The sequence below is a fragment of the Suncus etruscus genome, chromosome 2 (genome assembly GCF_024139225.1).
Source record: "Suncus etruscus isolate mSunEtr1 chromosome 2, mSunEtr1.pri.cur, whole genome shotgun sequence".
NCBI lineage: Eukaryota > Metazoa > Chordata > Mammalia > Eulipotyphla > Soricidae > Suncus > Suncus etruscus.
In genome coordinates, this window is record NC_064849.1 from 123819355 (window position 1) to 123843768 (window position 24414).

At 37.5% G+C, this 24414-nt stretch overlaps 2 protein-coding genes across 3 annotated transcripts in view; one reads left to right on the forward strand and one right to left on the reverse strand.

The window, feature by feature from the left end:
- Window positions 1–2157, forward strand: part of TRAPPC13 (trafficking protein particle complex subunit 13) — a 42253-nt gene extending 40096 nt beyond the window's left edge. The window contains exons 11-12 of one of the 2 annotated variants that reach the window (XM_049768796.1): window positions 1618–1768; window positions 1889–2157. In XM_049768796.1, coding sequence (XP_049624753.1) covers window positions 1618–1768; window positions 1889–1996 — 259 coding nt within the window. In that variant the 3' untranslated portion in view covers window positions 1997–2157. The remainder of the gene's footprint in view (window positions 1–1617; window positions 1769–1888) is intronic. The other variant, XM_049768797.1, reaches the window with a different exon arrangement.
- Window positions 2158–6429: 4272 nt separating this feature from the next.
- Window positions 6430–24414, reverse strand: part of SGTB (small glutamine rich tetratricopeptide repeat co-chaperone beta) — a 41998-nt gene continuing 24013 nt past the window's right edge. The window contains exons 6-11 of the mRNA XM_049768811.1: window positions 19173–19277; window positions 14174–14312; window positions 14024–14086; window positions 10206–10243; window positions 9955–10038; window positions 6430–7377 (exon numbers count right to left, since the gene is read on the reverse strand). Of these exons, the coding sequence (XP_049624768.1) occupies window positions 7266–7377; window positions 9955–10038; window positions 10206–10243; window positions 14024–14086; window positions 14174–14312; window positions 19173–19277 (541 nt within the window). The 3' untranslated portion in view covers window positions 6430–7265. The remainder of the gene's footprint in view (window positions 7378–9954; window positions 10039–10205; window positions 10244–14023; window positions 14087–14173; window positions 14313–19172; window positions 19278–24414) is intronic.

Below are 24414 nucleotides of genomic sequence, written 5' to 3' on the forward strand. Positions count from 1 at the left end.
CAGCATCCTGAGACTGTTATAACTTACTTTCTGTGCCACAAAAACAAAAAAGGCCACCTCAGAGGTTCAGTGACCTTTTCAGACTTACAGAGCAGCTGGAAAAGATAGGGCCAGAATTTGAAACTATGTGTATTTGACTTCAAAGTTCACATTCTTTTTGTTTACATTTCCTTCGCATTTCAGAATAGTAAAGAATGAGCTTACTTGGATAAAGAACAAATTTAGGCATTATGGTATAATATACATTCATTGCACTAAGATAGTTTTGAAACATAACTGAACTGTATCTTTAGTTTTAAGAGAGTAAAATTGGACTGGAATGATAGTATAGTAGGAAAAGTCTTATGTGTGACCAATCCGAGTTTGGATTTATAGATTCTCTAGCACTACAACCCCATGAATACTACCAGGATTAACCAGGTGTAGCCCCAAAGTCTCCTCCCCCAAAAAAGTTTAAATTGACTGTTAATATGCAGAACAACATAGATTGGAAAACAGAGCTTTAATAATAAAGTATAACCTATCCAGTGAGAAGCAAAGAGCAACAAAGCTTTCAAAAAAGTTCCATTCTCTATCTCTGCTCCCAGCTTCATAATCTTGATTAGGCATAGCCCAACGAATTTTTTTTCTTCATTTCCTTGTTTTGTTTCTCAGCATGTTACATATGAGTGAGGTCATCCGGTATTTGTTCTTCTCCCCCTTACTTCACTTAAAATCAAGCCCTCCAGTTCCATCCAACTCATTGAACTGCAAGATTTCATCTTATAGCTGCATAGTAATCTATTGTATATTCATACCAGATTCTTTATCCATTCATCTGCTTGAACATTTGGGTTGTTTCTGTATCTTAGCTGTTGTGCTTTCTGTAGCAATGTAACAGATGTGCATGTATCTATATTTAATGTCATTAAAAGTTTTACAAACATGTTTATTCCAAAGTGGTGATAATTATAAGCATAAGTGGCTCCATATTATCCTGAACAAACCTGAATAGTGTTTATTTTATAAATTGTGTTATTTTTTTTTTTTTACATTTTCTGGACTATGGAAAGATAGTATACATAGCAAAAGCACTGAGCCAGATTTAGTTTATTTTTCCTGAGGAGAACCTAACAGGAATAGGAAGGATATACCATCACAAGATAGACATATAAAATAAGGCTTTGTCTGAAAATCTTTTTTTGTTTTTTGTTTTTTTTTTGGGGGGGGTTTGTTTGTTTTTTTGGGTCACACCTGGCAGCGCTCAGGGTTTACTCCTGACTCTATGCTCAGAAATCGCTCCTGGCAGGCTCAGGGGACCATATGGGATGCCGGGATTTGAACCATCGTCCTTCTGCATGCAAGGCAAATGCCTTACCTCCATGCTATTTCTCCGCCCCCTGAAAATCTTTTGAAATAGCAAAACTGCTTACCAATCAATAGCAGAACCTGTAGGACTGTATCCACATTGACAGATTAGGGGCTTTGGAGCCCCTAGAGTATGCACTCTTCTTTTTTTTATATATAAATATATATATATATATTTCTAAGAGTGGGAGAAATCAATGGTAATGTCAAAAGTAATTTATAGTATCTATGAAAGAAACAGTGTTTATTCCTTTTTTCTGATTCCTCCAGCAGTGAACGGACTATGGACCTGGTTTTGGAAATGTGCAATACCAATGCTATCCACTGGTGTGGCATTTCAGGAAGACAACTTGGAAAGCTCGACCCAAGTTCATCTCTCTGCCTTGCCCTAACTCTTCTCTCTTCAGTACAGGGACTGCAAGTATGTTTCTGTCTTCAATAATTCCAGTATTTATTGTCCATAGCCTATTTATTACACTATATTATCTGTAACAATAAGCATTGAACAAAAATTTAGGCCTGTTAATCTTTCTCTCAATAGAGTGTCTCCGGCTTAAGACTAACAGACACATTCTTAAAGAGGACATATGAATATGACGACATCGCACAAGTCTGTGTGGTATCTTCGGCTGTTAAAGTGGAAAACTGACGAAAATTTCCCAGCATTATACTTTTAACTGAGCTTCACAGAACTTCTGGTGTCTTATCATCATTGTAAAAAGACCAAGTCAGTAGCAAAAAGAAATATGTGTTATTTAAATTTCTTTTCTGTAAACTAGGATATTAAATACTTGTTTTTTAAAAGAAAAATCTACTGATGTTATCTCATGTGTTATATTCAAAAGATAACATTTTTATCTTTTTCATATATATTATTTTGTTAGGACCCAGCCAAGGATCTAAAACAAAGATATCAACAAAACACAAAACAGAACCAAGCACACTGTACGATATCAGTCAAAAAATACTCAACTCTGCTCTTGTAGTGAGAGTCGCCAGTGGCAAGAGGCAATATAGTGTTTACAGAAATGGGGAGTTGTGGCCTGCAGCTGGTTTGCTGACCTCAGTCCCAAAGAGAAAATTGTTTCTTAGAACTTTATGTTCTTGTAACATTTAATTTAGAAGTATTTCAATTAACCCCCAGTTGTTGTGTTGTTGGTTTTTTTTTTAGCTTCTCAGTTAACAACATAAACTGGGATAGTTCTTTGTTGTTGTTGTTTTGTTTTGGGGGTCACACCACTGTCGGTTGCTCAGGGGCTACTCCTGGCTCTGCACTCAGAAATCACTCCTGCCAGCCTCAGGGGACTATATGGGATGTCAGGAATTGAAACCACCATCAGTCCTGGGTCAGCCACATGCAAGGCAAATGCCCTACCTACTGTGCTATCTCTCCAGCCATGTTAGTTACATAACTAACAGTATGAATATTTGTAGTTCTCAAAGTTATTGTACTAGTATGTGTTTGTCTTAAACTTCAATACTGAGCAGCACATCAAAATTGATTCTTAGGTTGTTCATCATTCTGTCAACTACAAAACTTGATGATTTTCCATTCTAAGCCAAACTGACCTGGTATTTTTCCATTGGAAATAGATTTGTTTTTTAATTAGTGATGGGTATGTTCAAAGGATTTCTAGCTTGTGATGTTTAATTTAAACTCTAAACCATTTATTGACATCGTAAAATTTTCTAGCCATGTGTTAAAATCCAGGAACCAAGTTAATTGGGAAATTAGGTTTCTAAGCTCTTCATAGCATGATTTGTAATAAAAAAAAATTCAATATTTTGTCAGGGAAACTAAAACTTACACTGTTAAATAAAAAAACTCATTTTGATCATTTGAAATTCAATATATATATATAATTCTATAAGTATAAGATACATTAAGTCAAATACAAAAATTTGTTTTTCATAAATACATAATTATTTATTGCCATGACAAATTATTCGACCCATGATGAAAGCTATAATCGGAATGAGATTTGCCCCTTAAATTGGAGTAATAATTAATGCCTATGAAAAATAAAATGCAAACTGTATAAAACTGAAATTTGTCTTTCTTCCAACGTTATTATAATTGATGAAGTAAAACTATAGTCAGTGCACAACATTCTGATTATTTTTCAAGTCATATTCTTATGACTGAAACCTTCTGTTCCACTATTTCAAATAAAAAAAAACTTTATTTTTTTTGGTTTTTGGGCCACACCCGGTGGCACTTTAGGGGTTTACTCCTGGCCCTGTGCTCAGAAATCGCTCCTGGCTCAAGGGACTATATGGAATCCGGGAATCAAACCCAGGGCCATCCTGGATCGGCTGCATGCAAAGCAAATGCCCTACTGCTGTGCTATCCTCTCCGGCCCCAATTTAAAATATTTTTAAATTTTTGTTTTGGGGTCACATACTACCAAGTTCACTGCACTTAGGTATCACTCCAGGCATGGCTTGGTGTGGGCCACTGAGGATCAAACCTGGATCAACCTCTGACCGTGTGCAAGACAATTGCTCTACCCACTGTACCATCTCTCTGATGTAAATTTAAATGTAAAACATAATTATCACTTAGAGTCTGTTAATTTAGGGGCTGGAGCAATAGCACAGTGGCCTTGTATGCAGCCAGCCAGGTTTTATCCTTGCATAGAGATCAAATGGTGCCCCCTCATTTGTCAAGAGTAATCCCTGAGCATGGCTGGGTGTGGCCCAAAAACAAAAGAATCTGCTAATTGTATCACAAATTATTTGTTATAACCATTATTCATACTTTCAAAAATAAAGGTTAGATATACCAGCTTAGAGTTGATCTTAGAAATAAATTATATGCATAATCTGATACATTAAATGAAAATATTATACTCATAAAGATAACATTTTAAGTTTTACATAGCATAACAACAAAATGTTATATTTACATTATTCAATAAAATATCATTTCTGGAAATCAATAATTTCTAAATAAGAGTGTGTGTGTGTGCATCGTCATTCAATAAAATATCATTTCTGGAAATCAATTTCTAAAGAGAGAGAGAGAGAGAGAGTGTGATGCTTTCTCCTTTCTCTGCTTAAACCTGAGACTGCTTTCCAGCCAATATATCAAATCCATGTTTGGGACATTCCTTATAATTTTATGATTTTGTGATTTTACTAGCACAGTACAAACAAAAATTTTTCAAAGTAATTTGCAAGGCAGAGATTCCAAGTGGCAAAGATTTTGGGGCTGAAATGACTCAGAGAGAAAGGAAATTCAGATTAAGTGAACAGAATTCACCTAAATAGATTATGCATAGTGTATTAATTAGCAAAGAAACAAAAGTGAAATAAAGGAAATGTACCAGTTTCAATGGCAAAATAAAGCAAATCAAAAAACTAATTCAAGTGTGAGTGTATTTTTTTTTTCATGATTTCTTTGATTTGGTTTAAGGGCTAAATGAGGTGGGAAGTGTTTCCTCGTTTTCTAGAAGGCATTGTCTTGTGGTCCTAGTACAGGGGTTGGCGGTATCACTTAAATATTTTATTTAGCTATTAATTTGCACAAATATATGTTTTACATTGTTAAGTGAAAAAGTTCTTTTTATCTTCAGATCTACACCTAACTACAGGATTCTGTAAATAACATTAAGATAAGAAACATTGTATGCAGTGCTATATTTGTTTTAAATCGAGATGGCAGCTCCCAGCATTTTTTTTTTCTTCGGAAAGGAGTCCAAGTGGCTCTTGATGTCTTAAAGGTTGCCGACCCATGCTAATTTTTCCTGTTAAATATGTGCTGGAAGTCAACATTGAAAGGTCTCTAAACCTAGTTTTTAGGAACATATCTAACTTCCCATTGAGCTTTGGTAGTTTTGTATCTTACAAGGAATGTGCCTCTTTTTGTTTTGGGACCACACCCAGTACTGCTCAGGTATCATTCCTGGAATGGAGGGGTGGGGTGTTCCTCTGCCCTACCCATTGTTTGATCTCTGGTCCCAAGGAATGTGTCTCCTATATTGTTAAATATATAGATTTGAAGCTGGTCTTAGTACTTTCTAATTATCCTTTAAATGGTCTGCAGGGCTAGAGTGAAACTGTTGAGTTGTATTTCTGTTTGACTAGTCAGTATTTTGTTGTGTTGTTGTTGTTGTTGATATGAAAGTATTCTTAAATACTCAAGATAATTAGTCTAGAAACTTATTCTAATTCAACATTGGATAAGTTACGATTTAATTAAGGATTGTTTGATTTTTTTTTCCCCACAGTCATCATTGTCTATAATACTTACACTAGAAACACTAGCAACTAAATTTAACTTAATGAAAACTTCAGTGGGTTTAGATGGCATATAGGAAATTGAATGAAGAGGTCCTGAGATTTAAGTATCATGCTTCTCTGACCAAACTATAGATTCATATATGTCTCTTATAGCCTGAACCTAGGTTGTTAGGCATTTTGCTAGTCTGAGAACAAATGTAAATAATGTTCTAAATTAGTCTTTGGACCTAATTAGAACCAAATATTATAGTCTTTAAAATGGTGATTTCTTAAGCATTGTTATAGGACATAATAAATAAAAATTGAAGGTGTTTGCATTTTTAAGTAAACTCCCTAATGATTCTTATAGAATTCACTGTTCTAAGCTCACAAAGAAAAGTTGGTCTTTAAACTTAAAGATGCCAAGTAATTGCTTTCTTGAGAATAATTGTAGCAAGACTCTGATCATCAGTATCATTGATTTAACCTTATGTTCTTTTTAGTTTTTCTATACAATCCTTTGGTAAATGGCAATTTCATTATTAACTACGAAATTCAATTTGGAATTAGAATGGTCTTGTCCATCAATATAGTTAGGACTATCCATTAATAACTAATGCCATCTCTCTCCACTAATTTCAAGATGATATTTTAAACCCCATATTAGAAACTGCACCAGATTAAGAGTAAACATAAAAGAGAAAAGGCAAACCAATCAGTGCAGATTAAATGAAGAAGCAATGTTAGTAATCGAGGCTAATAATTGAGGCTTTATGTAATCCACCAAATAAGTACTGAATTTTCAAAAAAATCAGAATTCATGGGAACATAATTAAATGCCACTTAGAAAATCCTTAATTAGGGTCCAGCCACTGGTTTATTTAAATATAAGGATATGTGCAAGTCTCCATGGTAAGATCACCAGTAAGGAAATTGTATTTGCTAAATTAGTTATACAAATGACTAACCAGTACCATTAAGGATTTCTAAATGTATTTTATTATGTACTTAGCATAATTAGCCATGCTAATGTTATCAATAACCAAACTGCAGGCAAGTTTAGTAGAAGAACTAGCAGAAAGCCTGAGCATACTACCTACTTCATTTCTATACATTCACAGCATCTATTCTTTTCAAAAACATCCCTTACACCAAATTCTGCTCTCTACCAGCTCTTAGATTCCCTATCACCATCAGAACAAGTGATTCCCTATCACTACTTATGGTACTGGCCTCTCACATATATTCTTTACTGATAATCCTATCACTGCTAACTAAAACTAGATGACAAATTTCTTCACTCTATACCTTGCTACTCAAGGGCAATTAACTTTTCCCTATACCTATAGATCTATCCTCCTGTCTGTGTTCCCATTTCAAAGAAGTGCTGTTTTAGGGAAATCCGGAGCGAGAGCGTTCACCTTACTGTTCATAAATATACTCTGCTTATTAGTCTAAATATACAAATATGACGATGAAGGTTTGAAAATGAACCCCTGTTCAGTGCTATTTGGCCACTTTTAAGGTACTTATTTATGAAGGGAATCATGTTATGTTCCAGTCTGTTTGTGATAAACCTATTATCTAAACAGATTTACTCTTTAGTTTTTGTTTGTTTGTTTTGGCGACTATCTACAGCAAATGCTTCAGTGCTATAAACCATTTGTATTCTGTGTAGGGTACCCAGCCCCTAATCAGGAATGTTCTTCAGTGCTGCTGCTGAAGGTTCTGCTCCGAATGTGATTCCTCAGTTGCTCTATAAGTTCTGGATTCTGCTGCTGTATCTGCTGAGCAAACTGCTGCCCCCTGTGACCAAGAGGCAAGGACATGAATTACAGAATTTTCGTTTATACATTATCAATGCAAGAATAAAATAAAATAAAACACCAAACTATAAAGTATATGGATACTTCCTTTAGAAAGTAGGGGGCTTCTTCAAAAACCATTTTAGAATGAATTTAGCTTCTGAAAATTTACCACTGCCACCTTATAGCATGACTAAAATATACTGTACTTTATCAAAAATAAGTCACCAAGCCAGAAAGTAAAATTTTAAATTCCAATGACAAACAGCCAAAAAGTGAATGCCTATTTATTGTTGTATATTCTCAACTACATGTAAGGTATTTGTTCTTGGCAATCAAGTCTTAAAAGTTTCATGTGACATGGATCACATTAATTTCAGGATGCTTGTCAACTAACAGCTGATTTTTTTTTTCTGTTTGGGTACCACACTTGACAGTGCTTAGGGATTACAGCTAGCTCCCTGTGCAAGAATTACTCCAATATGTGGTCAGGAACATGATATACAATGTTTAGTATCAAACTGAATAGGTAGCATGCAAGGTCTTACCCTATCTCTCTGGCCTCAGAGTTATTTCCTTTAAAAGAAATTTAAAACATTCCTGAGTTTCCAGAATTAGATATGACTTACTATAACTCTGAAAAATCTAATATTGCCAATGGGATTACACAATCATGATCACAAATAGCAACCAATACTGTGATTTAAAAATTAGAGCCAGCCAGGAGCAACCTTTAACCATAGAACCTTAAGTAATTCCTGAGCAATGGTGAATGTGACAAAAAAGAAAGAAAAAGGAAGGAAGGAAGGAAGGAAGGAAGGAAGGAAGGAAGGAAGGAAGGAAGGAAGGAAGGAAGGAAGGAAGGAAGGAAGGAAGGAAGGAAGGAAGGAAGGAGGAAGGAAGGAAGGAAGGAGGAAGGAAGGAAGGAAGGAAGGAAGGAAGGAAGGAAGGAAGGAAGGAAGGAAGGAAGGAAGGAAGGAAGGAAGGAAGAAGAAGAAGAGAAAGAAAGAAAGAAGAAAGAAAGAAAGAGAGAAAGAAAGAAAGAAGAGAAAGAACGAACGACAGAAAGAAAGTAAGAAAGAAAGAACGAAAGAACAAAAGAAAGAAAGAAGAAAGAAAGAAAGAGAGAAAGAAAGAAAGAAAGAAAGAAAGAAAGAAAGAAGGAGGAAGGAAGAAGGAAGAAGGAAGAAAGAAAGAAAGAAAGAAAGAAAGAAAGAAAGAAAGAAAGAAAGAAGAAAAGAAAGAAAGAAAGAAAGAAAGAAGAAAAGAAAGAAAGAAAGGAAAGAGAGAGAAAAGAAAGAAAGAAAGAAAGAAAGAAAGAAAGAAAGAAAGAAAGAAAGAAAGAAAGAAAGAAAGAAAGAAAGAAAGAAAGAAGGTTTCTTAAGCAATTGAGATAGAGTAAAATTAATGTGCTAAGTGGTGAGAAGATATAATCAGTTTTTCACAGAAAAAGCCTAAATAAATGTTTCCAAAATGTCATGTTAATATGCCATAGTTTTATTATTTATATATTAGTTTAATATAGAGTAATATATTACTTATACATTACTCATTTTTAATAAATTTATATAAAATATGTCAATATGGGGCCAGGAAGGTGGCGCTAGAGGTAAGGTGTCTGCTTTGCAAGCGCTAGCATAGGACAGACCGCGGTTTGATCCCCCGGCGTCCCATATGGTCCCCCCAAGCCAGAAGCGATTTCTGAGCGCATAGCCAGGAGTAACCCCTGAGCATCAAACATGTGTGGCCCAAAAACCAAAAAAAGAAAAAGTCAATATATCAAAATATATAAGTATATACTATTTTTAAATGTGCATATGCCTAAATAATACAAATATGTGCTAAAAAATTTTGCATACTTTTAAAGCATATATTTTTTATTTTAATTGTTTGGTTTTAGGGACATGTCCAACAATGTTCAGCGGATATTTCTGGTCCTACACTGAAGAATTACTCCTGGTTTGAGAGACCAAAGAGATGCTGGGGATTGAACCCAGGTCACTGCATGCAAGGGAATATGCCTACCTGCTGTACTATTACTCCAGCCCCTATATTTGGCTTTTATTTAAAAGAATTTTAGTTGAATTAATTGAATCTACCAAAAAAATTTTTCTTGTCTCTTGATTGTAGGAATGTGGCCCTCTCTTTGTGTAAGTGAAACCCTAAATTCAGTTCAGATATATGGGGTTTCTCAAAAGTAATTTCAAATTATGACCTTCTTTAAAAAAGATTTAACAACTAAAGGTACATTTAGAGTAAAAGATAACAATTGAACAAGAAAATCCTTTGAAACAAAACATAAAAACAAATTAAAAAATAACATTTCATGGAGCCGGAGTGATAGCACAGTGGTAGGGAATTTGTTTTGCATGTGGCCGACTCCAGGACGGACCCAGGTTCGATCCCCAGCACCCCATATGGTTCCTCCCAGCCTATCAGGAGCGATTTCTGAGTGCAGAGCCAGAAGTAACCCCTGAGTGCTGCCAGGTGTAGCCCAAAAACCAAAAAACATAACAATAACAAAAACAAGCAAACAATAAAACTTATTTCATTATTTGTAGTTTAAATGAATACTTACGCTTGGATAAGGCTGGACAGGTCAGTGAGACCCCCAACTCCAGCAGCAGGCCCCCCAATGGCATTTGTCATCATTCCAGACATTCTAGAGGAAAGAAATAAGATCAGTCATGGGACTGGCATAGACTTGTGACAAATAAAACAAGGAAAAGTGAGTTACTAGTCCCCACATTATGCAGAAGACTCAGTTAAATGTGTCTGACTTCCGATTAAAGTTGACTATCATTCAATAAACTCTTATTGTATACTTACAGTTGCTGAACTTGAGGATTCTGCATTAAGCTTGCTGCCTGGAATTAAAAAGTATCTTGCATTAAAGTACAGTCAGTATTTAGGGTTATTTTTTTAAGTTACATTTTTTTATCTAGAAGAGAAATAAAAGCTAAACCGTGTATTATTAGCAGCATTTTATCAATACAAAGAATGTGAAAAGGAAGATGTGCTAGAAAAATGTTAAAATTACATTGCAGATCTGGAGGCTAGCTCTAGCCAGCGTGGGGTCTGGGGAGACCCAGTTTGAAGGCCTTCTCCCTAGCTTTGGGGTGCTGGGAGCCTTGGTAAGCCCCCAGCTATCCCCTCTCCTGCCCCCCAGCCTCCAGGCCTTCCCTGGGACCCAGCCCAGGTAGCCAGAAAAGGTGGGTCCAAATTGGGGGGTGCTGAGAGCTGCTCATTTTTATTAAGGCAGTCTCTGGCAATTTCTTACCAGTCTACATGTTCAAAACCACGCGGGGGGCTATTGCCCCCGTGCTCACAGTAAATATTAATAGTATATCCTATCCTTCAGTTATGTTTTGTATATGTAGAATGTCTATCTTGTATTCTGCCCTTTCGCACACCCTGTAAAGTTCATTTTCACTCCTTAACTCTATTACCCCCAAGCATCAATACCCCCCATTTACCCTTTTTAACTTCAGTACTTCACAGTCCCAATCACACACCAAAGTGGTGCACTGGATTTAAAACCCCCAACTATTTCAAAAGACATAAAATGGACATGTATGGCTTTTGAATATTTTATGTCTATTTTCTTTGACAGCTATAACTCTTACTAAATATTCTCTTATACAGTGAAGATTTTCCCCACTTTTTATCTTTTCTTCTCTCTGTGAGCTGTTCAATAACGAATTTTTGGTGAAAGAGTCCCTCAGTTTAATGCTTATGTTTAACCATGTCATGGGGATTTTTGGACTTGTTCTTGCAGCCCCCATATGGGCCTATAACGCCATGTGGCATTGTTCCTTGTTTGCATAGGCACATTAAAATGGGAAACTACTATACATACAAATAAGTTCCTATCTAATAGAGGTAGGAACACAGAAATCTTGTAGAGTAATGGGTCCTTACACCCTGAACATTGACATAACGACCTGGCACAGGCCTCAGAAGAATGGGCATTCTCCGTTCACCCCTGAACCAGGGAAGCTAACTACGAAACATCCAAGGTCATTTATAACATCATCTGGAAGCAATCCTCTACCAGGGAAGACCCTACCGCTGCTCTGACATTGACCTGCTCAAAAGAGACTTCCCTCAACACTAAGAAAACTTGACAACAACGATCTGCTTACAGGACAGGACTCTCTGCATTGCCCTTTTATTGTGAGGTGAAACTAGAGGATGCTCTACACCATCCTGACTTCAATTTAGAATATGCAGATTCCAGGATCTTTAATACAGAAACATGATACCAACAATAGAGACTGTAAAAAATGCAGACAATGACTTGGATTGGATAAACTAGTTTGCCTGGAGCCTAGAGTTGGTCTTCTGCCAGGAAACTTCAGGGGTAGGGTCTTCTCGTATTTAGGCTAAGGCTTTTCCTTTCTGTGTCCCTCATATTTTGGTGGGCCTATGCAAACAATAGCTGCAACTCTAACACTGTTTATATGGTGCTCCTTTGACTCTAATCCTTAAAAAAAAAACCATTTAAACTTTTGTGATTAACTTAAACTAATATGAATGGGCAAGGAAATGTAAGAAAATACTATACCTTCAATGTTTAAGGAGTTACATAAGTTTTATGGCCTTAGATTGCTTTGTGTACTGCTAAGAAATGTTATAATGTACTACAATCTGGGAACTTGAGGGACAAAGTAATTGTACATGGGTTCTATTTATTTTTCTTAATGTTCTTTGGCTGAAAGTTCAAAATTAAGGTATCAGCAAGGGGTTTTCTTCTAAGAATTCTGTTTATGGGTGATTGTCCTTCCACTGTAATTTTACCCTTTCCTCTTTCTTTGCATCTTTGTTCTCATAATTAAAAATAAATTTATAAAAAATATTACATTGCAGGCAATATAAAGAATATTAACAGCAGTAGTTTATATACTATACAAGACCAAATCAATAAAGTCATAAGGAGAAATAGAAACTGAATTAACAGTTTAATGATTTCCTTCACTTGTGAGATTCCAGTTCAAGAAGACATTACAACACAGTGATCTTCAACATTTTTAATCCTACATACTGGCACTGGCCCATGGGCCAATATTGTTTAAGGAACCCTTTTTTACTGGAGACCAAACCCAGGCCTCTTGCATGCAAATGACATATTATATAACCGAACTCTCCACCCAACATTTTTTTCAAATGTCACAAAGCCTGCATATGTATATACATATATATCTGTATATATATTTCTTGGCTTGTATCTATAATATCAAATAAAATGTGATATGCAAATTGATTATTCAATTACCTTTGCAAATCAAGTAATCATCTTTCTGGTAACAAAAACAAATGGTGGCCTTTTCCAAAGTTTATTTTCAGTCAGTCAGTGCTTCAGAAATTAATTACTGTCTACAATGATTTGAACAGTATTTCTCAACCATTTTCTGGATATCTTGGGAGGAAACATGGGACCTCTTCCTACTTGTTGATTCCACAGACTCAAGCCATGGCTCCATCCTTTACATGATTTTTCACCAGAGCCCCCTTGGAATATCCTGGATAAAAAATGATGATCTGAACTACCAACTTTAAACTGCCAAGTGCTTCAAATCTACCAATGTTTCCAAAACTTCTTTCTTTCATTGGAAACAAGTCAGCTCTGTATGTTAATGAAATTCACATGTTTGGGGGCCACACCCAGAAATGTTTCAGGATCACTACTGGCAGTCTCAGGAAACCATATGATGTACTGAGAATAGAAGCCAGGTTGACTGCATACAAGGTAAGTGCCTACCCACTGTACTATCATTCCAGCTCCCTGAGTTTTTCTTTTGGGAGGCCTGGGTGTGATCCTAAATGCCAAAAAAAGCAATCCCTAAATATCCCCAGGAGCAATTCCTAATTACAGAGCAATGAGTCAATAGCTCCTGAACCTATCAGATGTGCCCTCCTCTTTCCCAAATAAAAGAGGAGCTCCATATTCCTGAATAGTAATAGGTCTAATATGGTTCTCAGCCAGAGGTATACTGTCACCCAAGAAGTACTGTCTATATATTTGAGTGACTTCTTTGACCTACAATACCAGAGTTTCCACATACTTGAGCAAGGCATGTGTATTTTCAAAAAGGTCCATAAGTGATTTTATAGGTCTGAAAGGATAGAGTAAAGATACTTTAGGAGAACTCTCAACAGTCAAATAAACTCACAGAAAGAAAGGAAGCAGATAATATGAAGAGGTGAGATTGGAGACTACAAATAACCAAAATCTTCAGACTTCAGTTATTAGGTATCTTCCTAGGGCCTCTTGGATGAAAGAGTAGTTTTTGTTTTTGTTTTTTTTTTGGGGGGGTTACATCCAGAAGCACTCAGGGGTTACTCCTGGCTTTACGCTCAGAAATTGCCCTCGGCAGGCTCAGGGGACCATATGGGATGCCGGGATTTGAACCACCGTCCTTCTGCATGCAAGGCACATGCCTTGTATGCAGCTGACCCCTGCAATGCTGGGTTGGGAGGGAATTCAAGTGACCTCAGTACCACTTGGGAAACTTTCTCCTAAAATATACCTCAGCTCTATTATATTACTACTTGTCTACCACCAGACAAGCTCTCTCTCTAAAGTTTTGCAATGATACTTGTCCATGGAAAATAGCTGCAGAACAGAAAAAAAGAAATATACTCACCATACTAATGAAAGCTGGATTATTTATTAAGCTAGCCATGTCAAAGCTCAAACCAGTTCCTGTCTGTGGGAAAAAAAAATTAGTTAATCACACAGTGTCATTACTATTGTGAATCACTGAATATTCACTTCTATAGCACAAACAACTTACAGGACTGGATACCTCTCTTAACTTCTGTTCTGCTATTTTCAAATTTGATTTATAAGAATCATTTTCAGGATCAAGATCTAATGCCTTTTGATAACTTGTAACTGCTTCTTCAAATTTATTCATGGCAGTAAGGGCCAGCCTACAGAAAAGAGTATAGAAGACACAATTAAAAAGCATCAGGACATCACAAGCACAAACATCTATCCTAGTATTCCATTCTTAGCCACATAACATACAACTCATATGTTGTACTACGGTTTACAAGAGTAAAACATCTCCAAATTTCAAATTGCTATAAATTCAGATATTCCTCTCTCCACATGACAACTCTAGCTATTCCACATGAATCATGAGGGGCTGGAGTGACAGTACTGTGTCAAGTAAGTAAGACAGTTGTCTTGCTTACCACAAACCTGGGTTTGATCCCTAGCATTATCCCCATAAAATCCCCCTGCCAGGAGTGGCCTTTGAGTATAAAACCAGGAGAAACAATATTGTGTGGCCCCAAAACAAAACATGTAATGTAGTTCATATATATAATAAATATATACATTATGCTTAATTCATTAAAATACATATGTAATTACATAATGTATATACTAAGTATAATATAGTTCATATACATATAATGAAATAAGTATAATGCATATATATGTGTAATACATACATATTATTAACTACTTGCTGCTGGATCATGATTCTGTCTTCTTTTTTTGTTTGTTTTGTTTTGTTTTGTTTTGTTTTTTGGCCACACCCGGTGATGTTCAGTGGTTACTCTGGATCTGAGCTCAGAAATCACTCATGATTTGGGGGACTATACAGGATGCTGGGGAATCAAACCATGGTCTGTCCTAGGCTACCATATGCAAGGCAGATGCCTTACTGCTTGTGCCACCACTCTGGCTCAAATTATTTTTAAAGCACTTTATTGATTGATTGATTGGTTTGGGGGCCACACCCGATGATGCTCAGGAGTTACTCCTGGCTCTGTGCTCAGAAATTGTTCCTGGCAGGCTCAGGGGACCATATGAGATGTCAGGAATCAAACCAGGGCCTGTCCTGGGTTGGCCGTTTGCAATTCAAATGTCCTACTGCTATGCTACCCCTCTGGCTTTTCAATTCTTAACCTTAGTATGTGAATGCCTAGATTAAGCTCCACAGAGATGCAAGCCTCTTCATAATCTCATAGCCATAAAATTTGATGACACCAAAGCTGTTTTAAAAACTTTAAACAAGACCTATACTTCTTGCTGCCTCTTTTTCTTCCTTCTTCCTAAAAGACACTGAGCCAGGGCCAAAGAGATAGCATAGAGGTAAGGCATTTGCCTTGCATACAGGAGGATGGTGGTTTGAATCCTGGCACCCCATATGGTCCCCTGAACCTGCTAGGAGTGATTTCTGAGTCAGGAGTGACCCCTGAGTGCTGCCAGGTGTGAACCTCCCCCCCCCCCAAAAAAAAAAAGATACTGAGCCATAGTAAATGGGAGTTTTTTATTTAAAAAATAACTTGAGGGTCCAGAGCCATAGTGTAACAAGTAGACATCATTTGCCTTGCATGTGGCTAATCTGGGTTCAATTCCCATCAATCCCTAGTCCAACCCCAAGCCCACCCCCAAGCCCACGAGGAGTGATTCCTGACATGTGAGATAGTATTAAGGAGGCTTTGTGTTTGTTTGTTCTAGGTTTGTTTTCAACTAATTCTTCCAAATATTTCTTGGCTGACATGCCTCCTAGATTTTGGTTCAGAAAAAAAAAAAAAACACAGTGCTGAATCACAGGAAGCTTCTCAGTAAGTAATTAGTATTCTGGAGGCCAACCATGCAAGACATTTCATTAAAGTCCTCAATTAATCAACACTCACTATTTACTAAAGCCATACTGTGTACTCAGCACTATTTTATACTCCACAATGGAAAAAGTAAAGATACTGAATTTATACAATTTTTATTCTACCTAAAGAAGACAGGCAATAAATATGCAAATAAAAGAAGAGGAATGTTCAAGAGCAAGACTAGATAGCTGCTCAAAAGTGGCCACAATGAAAGACCTGAATGACAGGCAAAAACATTCATAGACAGGACCAGAGAGAACACAAAATGTTCAACTCCAAATTTCAAATTGCTATAAATTCAGATACTCTCCCCTCCACATATATATGCAAGGTAAAGAACAATAGCCTTGCATGTGCCTGACCTGGGTTCAATCCTGGGCAGCACATATCAGCATCCATTTCCAGGAGTGATTCCAGAGCACAGAGCCAGGAGTCAGACCTGAACACCCTCATGTGTTCCCCACCCCACCTTAAAGAAAGGAAAAAGCAATCATGAAAAGCAGGGTAAGAGCCTTGTAAACAGCTGCAGCAGTAAACACAAAGGTTTGCTAAGAACACACAATCTTTGTGTGTTTGCAGGAACCAGGGTAATGAGTAATGCAGAGGAAAGCAGAAAGGAAGGTGTGATAAAAGATGCTGTCAGGAAAGAATCAAACAAGTCTCCCCCAGCATGATGTGTGTAGTTGCAATGAAGTAGCTTAATGGGATTCTCTGCTCACTTTAGCTTCTCTGTCCAGGAGCAATATGAGGTCAGGACAGTGAGGGAGGGAGGTAAGCTACTGAAGTTGACTAGATAGGAGACAGTAGTTTAGACTAGGGTCATAAGAAAGAGACAAAACTTTAATTCATAATATTTGTGGATCTCACTGATAGAGAAGTGTGATGAGCACAGTAAGATGGTAAAGGACCAGAGACATAGTACAGGGAATAGGGCTTGCACATGGCCAACCCAGGTTTGATCCCTGAATTCCATGAGGTCCCGCAAGGCACCATCAGGGACAATCAGTAAGTCCAGAGCAAGAAATAAGCCCTGAGTACCACCAGGTGTGGCACTAAAACAAACAAACAAAAAAAAACCTCAAATATTTTACTTGGGCCCAGGGAAAGAGAATGATGAAGATAAGAAATATTTAACGGCCAGAGAAACATTACAACACTTAAAGCACTTGTACTTAAAAGTTGCAAATCTTGGTTCAATCCCTGGCAGTACAAATAGTCTCCCAGACACTGCAGTTTTGATCTCTGAACACAACACCCTGAGCAAGGGGCAGAATGATATCAGAACTGAAGGATGATATCAGGATGATATCAGAAGAGACAGGAACGGCAGCAGCAAAGGACACAGTCCTGAGTATGCCACAGTTCTATGGTATAAATGAGAGAGCAATGATATGGGACATGTGGAAAGAGCAATCAGTAAGAAAGAAAGAAACCAGTCACGATAGCATCACAGGGCCAAGGGAACTATAGTTCTTAGCTCAGCAGAGTGAATGGCTACCAACATGAGAACAGGAGACTTCTACAGTTAGGAGAGAGAAAGGAGAAAGGAGGTGGGCTTGGGTGAAAGGATTGTTTCGAAGGGTAATTTTTATCACCATTTTACATGCAATTACTGTCACTGTTGGCAAGGAAAACTGGTGATATGGATAATAAAGAGTACCATTACAATGGTGGTAGGAAGTGAAGGCTCCTTCAAAATCTCTAAAGAACTGAAAATGTGGGGGGAAGGAGTGATAGCACAGCAGTAGGCCATTTGCCTTGCAAGTGACTGACCCAGAAGAGGACCTGGGTTCAATCCCCAGTTATCCCATATGTCCCCAAGCCTGCCAGGAACAATTTCTGAGTACGGAGCCAAAGAAGAAGGAAGAGAAGAAGAAGAAGAAGAAGAAGAAGAGAAGAAGAAGAAGAAGAAGAAGAAGAAGAAGAAGAAGAAGAAGAAGAAGAAGAAGAAGAAGAAGAAGAAGAAGAAGAAGAAGAAGAAGAAGAAGAAGAAGAAGAGAAGAAGAGAAGAAGAGAAGAAAAAGAAGAAGAAAAGAAGAAGAAGAAAAAGAAGAAGAAAAAGAAGAAGAGAAGAAGAAAGAAGAAGGAAGAAGAAGGAAAGAAAGAAGAATGAAAAGAAGAAGGAAGAAGGAAGAAGGAAGAAGAAGAAGGAAGAAGAAGAAGAAGAAGAAGAAGAAGAAGAAAGAAGAAGAAGAAGAAGAAGAAGAAGAAGGAAAAGAAGAAAAAGAAGAAGAAAGAAGAAGAAGAGAAAAGAAGAAAGAAGAAGAAAGAAGAAGAAGAATAGAAAGAAGAAGAAGAAGAAGCAAGAAGAAGAAGAAAGAAGAAGAAGAAGAAGAAGAAGAAGAAGAAGAAGAAGAAGAAGAAGAAGAAGAAGAAGAAGAAGAAGAAGAAGAAGAAGAAGAATTGAAAACATGAGAGTTAAAACATAAATGTGGCCATGGTCTTAGATAAGAACCTGTCTATTGTAACAAAAACATCATCCTGTCCCAGCAATGGAGCAACAGCTCGTAGTGGCCGATAACCCAGCAGATAATCCCATTCTCTGCACAATAGTCAGGAGTAAGCCATGGACACTGCTGGTGACTACCACCAACCAATTACCAAAAAAGTTATCTTCTACCCTGAATTCAGAACAAAAGTAAAGCATGAACACAGCTGGGCATGGCCTCAAAATAAAACATAAAGTCCTACTATGTGGACATAAATGCAGACTGGCAGATTTGCCAAGTAAGGAGGTATATTACATAAATTCATCTATTTTCTCAACTAAGACTGAGAATCATTGCTGCGGTTGTAATAAACATTTGAGAAGGAGTGAGAAGTGTGTGTGAGACCTTCACCATAGAGAATGGTGAGATGGATTCAGAAATAAGTAGCATCAGATCACCCACCCATCAGATAATTGCGTGTTTGTTAGACTGTTACTGCCTCCAACATAGAATGTGCTCAGTTTGACTGTATGGTTTTCTTCAAGAATCACCCAAACTTCAGTGTTGAAACTATAGCCATTTCTTCCCTTGGTGTGACATTTGTCATTTGTTCCAGATTAGTGCAGAGAGCACAGTATTAGCCAAGAAATTTAAAATCAAGCCACACAAACTAGCATATCAAGACATGATACTATTTGGAACAACTTTTAACAGCTTTGAATATTCTCTGAGAACTTACCCCATTCTCCCATAAGCCTTGCTGTATTTTGAATCAATTGCTATTGCTTTTTCACAATCCTTTATTGCATCTGTGTAGTGACCTAATTTACTTTGAGCAGCAGCCCTAAGAGAAAGAGAAGACAATTTTCGTTCTAAAAAGTCTTCAAAGCACTAATATAGATTTTGAGGTACTAATAAGGACTAGATTTTCCATATCCCAATTTGCTTATCTCTCCCAGTTAATCAATACCTAAATCAAAGTAAACTAATTCCACAAACATATTTTTAAAACTCATAAAAATTTTTAGAGAAAATATGCATGTTGCTTTTCACAATTTGCTTTTCTATATAGTAAACATAAACACCTCAACCTGACTATAAGTTATTTCATCTACTTAGCTTCTATAGACTCCCAAAACTATTAAAGACTCATTTGGTGTTCTGTAACAAAACTCCTGAAAATACCCGACAACATAATGAAGGCAGCCCTCCTTCTCTCCTCAAAACTGAGAGCACACATCAGTGCTTCCTGTGGCACTGCCAACTTCAATCCTGCACACCATCCGAACCAAGTGAGGTGACTTCAACATGGGAACCCTTCAAACAGAAAGATCCCATTCGTTTCTCCTACCCTTCAGCCTCCTCCAGACTACAGCTCTCAACTTTTCTGCTTTGGTTTTTATTTTTGTTTGTCTGGTGGCCACACCCAGCAAAGCTCAAGTGTTACTCTTGGCTCTGCATCCAGAAATTATTCTTGGTGGTGCTAGGGAGACCATATGGGATGCCAAGAATTGAGCCCAGGTTGGCTGTGTGCAAGGCAAATGCCCTATCTGCTCCTGTACTATTGCTCCATCTCCTCAACTTTATTCTTTAAATTAATATATCTGTTGAGGACCAACTAAAAATAACCTTTCTAGGTGCAGACATAGAGAAGCAATCATCTTGAAAAGATTGCTTTGCATGCAGTTTTCCATCAATCTTTCTTCACAAGGTATGACCAAGTCTTATATCTTAGACTAAACATATAAAATTTGAAAATTTTTAATTTTCAACAATTTTATTTTAACAATCTTATTTTAGAAATTCACTTGAAAAACAGGTAAAGAGTTATTTAAATGCACATTAAACACTGAACTAACAAGGATGAAGAGGTTTGGAATGTATCCCTTTCTAATAATTAGAAAGAAAAAATTAATTTTAGGAATCAGAATAATAGTATAGCAGATAATGCACCTGCCTTGCATGTAGCTGACTTAGCTTTAATCCTCAGAATTCCATATGGTTCCCTAAATCCATCTGGTGTAATTTCTACAGAGCCAGAAGTAGCCCCTGAGAATAACAGGGTGTGGCAAAAAAACCCCTAAAAACAAAAATAAAATAAAACCAAAAAAAATCCCACAGGAGCCCCTAGCCACATGTAACTAAGGATTTAAAAACACCAAGCAAATGGATTTTTAAAATCTGATTAACTTTAATTAACTTACATCTAAACAGTCACAGGTGGCTAGTAGCTCCTATGTTGAACATCATTATTCCAAAGGACACCACAGGGTTGTGCTTAAGAGTGGGCGCAATAAATTAGAAAGAAAGAAAATGAAAAAGTGTTCTCAAAGGAAGGACACCTGGATGGAATGCCAGTGGGAAAGCACTCTGCAGCTTCAGGCAGACAACAGAAGTGGAGAAGCCAGGAAGCAGCAGGGAGAAAGGGATGTCAGACTCTGCTAAAATCTCCTGTGAGATGAAGCGAAACAAACCTGTGTCTGAATTGAGTAACAACGTGGTCTGCTCGCTGTGCTCCTGCTGTCTGGTTATCAGGGCGTAACTAATGCAATTTCAGCCAGTCACCATGTTTTCACCCTTGCTTCCTGAAAACCTTACTGAAGCAAGAGCATGAATATAACTTGTGTAAAATAAGTCAGGGAATAAAACACCTTCTATATATACTGTAAATTATAGCAAAAACTTATCTCAAAACTAAAGATATCTTATATTGCTCAGTGAAAAAAGTGAGTATCAAGGGGCTAGAGAGATAATACAGGGATTACTGAGTTTTCCTTGCATCCCAATAGCCCAGATAAAATTTCTGGCAACACATGTGGTCCAAGAACCACCAGGGGTCAATCTTGAGCACAAAGCCTGAAATAGCTCCAGAGCATTGCAGAGTGTTCTTGTAATAATTTTCAGAGACAAAAGACCAGAGGGCTGGAAATTATAGCTCACTTCATGAACCTCACCACAAAGAGTGATGAGTTTAGTTAGAGAAATAACTACATTGAGAACTATCCTAACAATGAGAATGTATGAGGGAAATAGAAAGCCTGTCTAGATTACAGGCAGGGGTGGGGTGGAAAGGAGATATATGTGGAACATTGGTGATGGGAATATTGCACTGGTGATGGGGGGTATCCTCTTATATGACTGAAACCCAACCACTATCATGTTTGTAATCAAGGTGTTTAAATAAAATATTATTTAAAGAAACCTCCAAAAGTGGGGCCAGAGCGGTGGCGCAAGTGATAGGGTTTTTGCCTTGAACGTGGCTGACCTAGGACAGATCCGGCATCCTAAATAGTCCCCCAAGCCAGGAGCAATTTCTGAGTGCATACCCAGGAGTAACCCCTGAGCATCACCAGGTGTGGCCCAAAATCAATGGAATATTATGAAGCCATCGGGAGAGATGAAGTCACAAATTTTCCTATACATGGAATCTATTACAATGAGTGAAATAAGTCAGAGGAAGAAAGACACATGCAGAATAGTCTCACTCACCTATGAGTATTAAGACAAATAAAAGACATTGAAACAATTCCCAGAGATGAGGTCCGGAAGGACCGGCTCAAGTTATGAAGCTCACCACAAAAAGGGGTGAATGCAGTTAGAGAAATAACTACACTGAGAACTATCATAACAATGTCAGTGAGTGAGGGCTATAGAAAGCGTGTCTCAAATGCAGCCATGCGGTGAGGGAGGGAGGAGATGGGGGCATTGGTGATGGGAAGGTTGCACTGGTGAAGGGGAGTGTTCTTTTTATGACTGAAACCCAACTGCAATCATTTTTGGAATCACAGTGTTTAAATAAAGATATTATTAAAATAAAAAATCCTCAACAAGTAAAAAAATAATAAAAAAGAAACAAATGTTGAAAGCCTATGAGGGAACTCTGTTATTCTACCTCATATCTATTCTGTGAAGGGACTAGTTTCTGTTTTACTAGTTCTGTTTTATAGTTGTGGAAACTGTGGCCTACAAAGTTCATGGTCTCATAGCTAGTATGTGGCTGAAACTAGATTCAACCCCAGTTGCAAGGAACCAAGCTAAAATTACTGTGAACCTAATGACAATATAGTGCTTACAGAGGCAACAAAAAACAAAATGCAAACCAGTAAAGCCTTTTGTCAGGTAACAGGATATCCCTAGACTTCCTTGCTTGGTACAAAGAATTGGTACCACCTACTTCTGCCTGTTTGTTTGTTTTTGGGTCCACAGGAGGCTCTCAAAAGTTATTCCTGGCTCTGCGCTCAGGAGTCGCTCCTGGCAGGCTCACGGGACCATATGGGATGCTGGGATTCGAACCAGGGTCCATCCTGTCTTGGCCGTGTGCAAGGCAAATGCCTTACCGCTATGCTATTGCTCTGGCCCTTACTTCTGCCTTTTATTTTTGTTTTTGTTTTTGGGTCACACCCAGCAGTTCTCAGGGGTTACTCCTGGCTCTATGCTCAGAAATCGCCCCCGGCAGGCTCTGGGGACCATATGGGATGCCAGGATTCGAATCACCGTCCTTCTGCATGCAAGGCAAATGCCTTACTGCTGTGTTATCTCTCCGGCCCCTATTTCTGCCTTTTAAACTATACTCTCCACTGCAAATACCTTTTCCTTTTCTCTGTCAATTCAATTTCTACTTGTTCTTCCATTTCAGATGCAGTGAAAATTCTCCATCAACCAAGAGGCATCCAGATAAATCATCTCCATAATGCTCTCTCTATTTCCTGTATATCTTGCATTTATTGCCTCAGTCAATCATACCATCCAACCCAGAAACATGAAAAAAATGCATTTGGGTAAAGAAATGAATTCTGGATCAAGAAATGAATTAGTAGGGGCTGGAGAGACAGTACAGTAGGTAAGGTGCTTGGCCTGCAAGTTGCTTCAGTCCCTGGAACCCTGTAAAGTCCTCTGATCCTACCAAGACTGATCCTTGAGCTTAGCTATATGTAAGCCTTGATCACCTCTGCGTAATTCCTCCAAGACCAAAAGTATTAAAAAATAAAAAAGATATAAATTAGCTATAAGGTTGTACAACAGAAATAAGAACATGTTTAGGGCAGAAGACATGAAACCATCTAGTTGAATATAAAATGTCATTTCATATTATAAGTAATTATAAATATTTTGTTGTTGTTTTGGTTTTTTTGGCCACACCTAGTGGTGTCCAGGGTTTTTCCTGGCTCTGCACTCAGAATTACTCCTGGCAGGCTTGGGGGACTATATGGGATGCCAGGGATAAAACCTGGGTTGGCTGTGTGCAAAGGCAAATGCTCTACCTGCTATGCTATCACTCAAGCCCCATCATTAGTTGCTTTAAATATACAAGTATTAAGTGCAACTAGTTGCTTCATATCACTGAAAACTTTCTGATATTCCTGATATTTTTTTAAAAAATACTATTAGAGATGTAAATAAATACAGAACAAATCTCTGCCTTTCACCTAAAAAAATAAAAGAAGTATACATATAATCACAAGTGAGGGAAAACATAAGATTAATTTTTAAGTACTGTATGTTGTGGTAAATGCTCAGACTATTAAAAAATTGTTTAAAAAAAAGAAAAAGATTGTTTTTAATTTCAAGGAAAAAGGAAGATTTCAATGAAGAATGTCTTTGCTTCACATCTGGACCAAAGCTCCATCATTGGGATCTTTAAAGGTTAAAATAGAAGATAAATGTTAAAAAAAAAAAAACTTTTAAACTGTCAAATTGGGGTCAGAGCGATAGTACAGCAGCAGGGCATTTGCCTTGCATGCAGTGGGCCCTGGACGGACCCAGGTTTGATTCCTGGCATCCCATATGGTCCCCCAAACCTGCCAGGAGTGATTTCTGAGCACAGAGCCAAAAATAGCCTTTGAGTGCTGCAGGGTGTGGCCCAAAATACACACACACACACACACACACACACACACACACACACACAAAACCCCAACAACAACAACAACAACAAACTATATCAAATGATTATTCTTAACACATAAAAAAAATCACTTTTA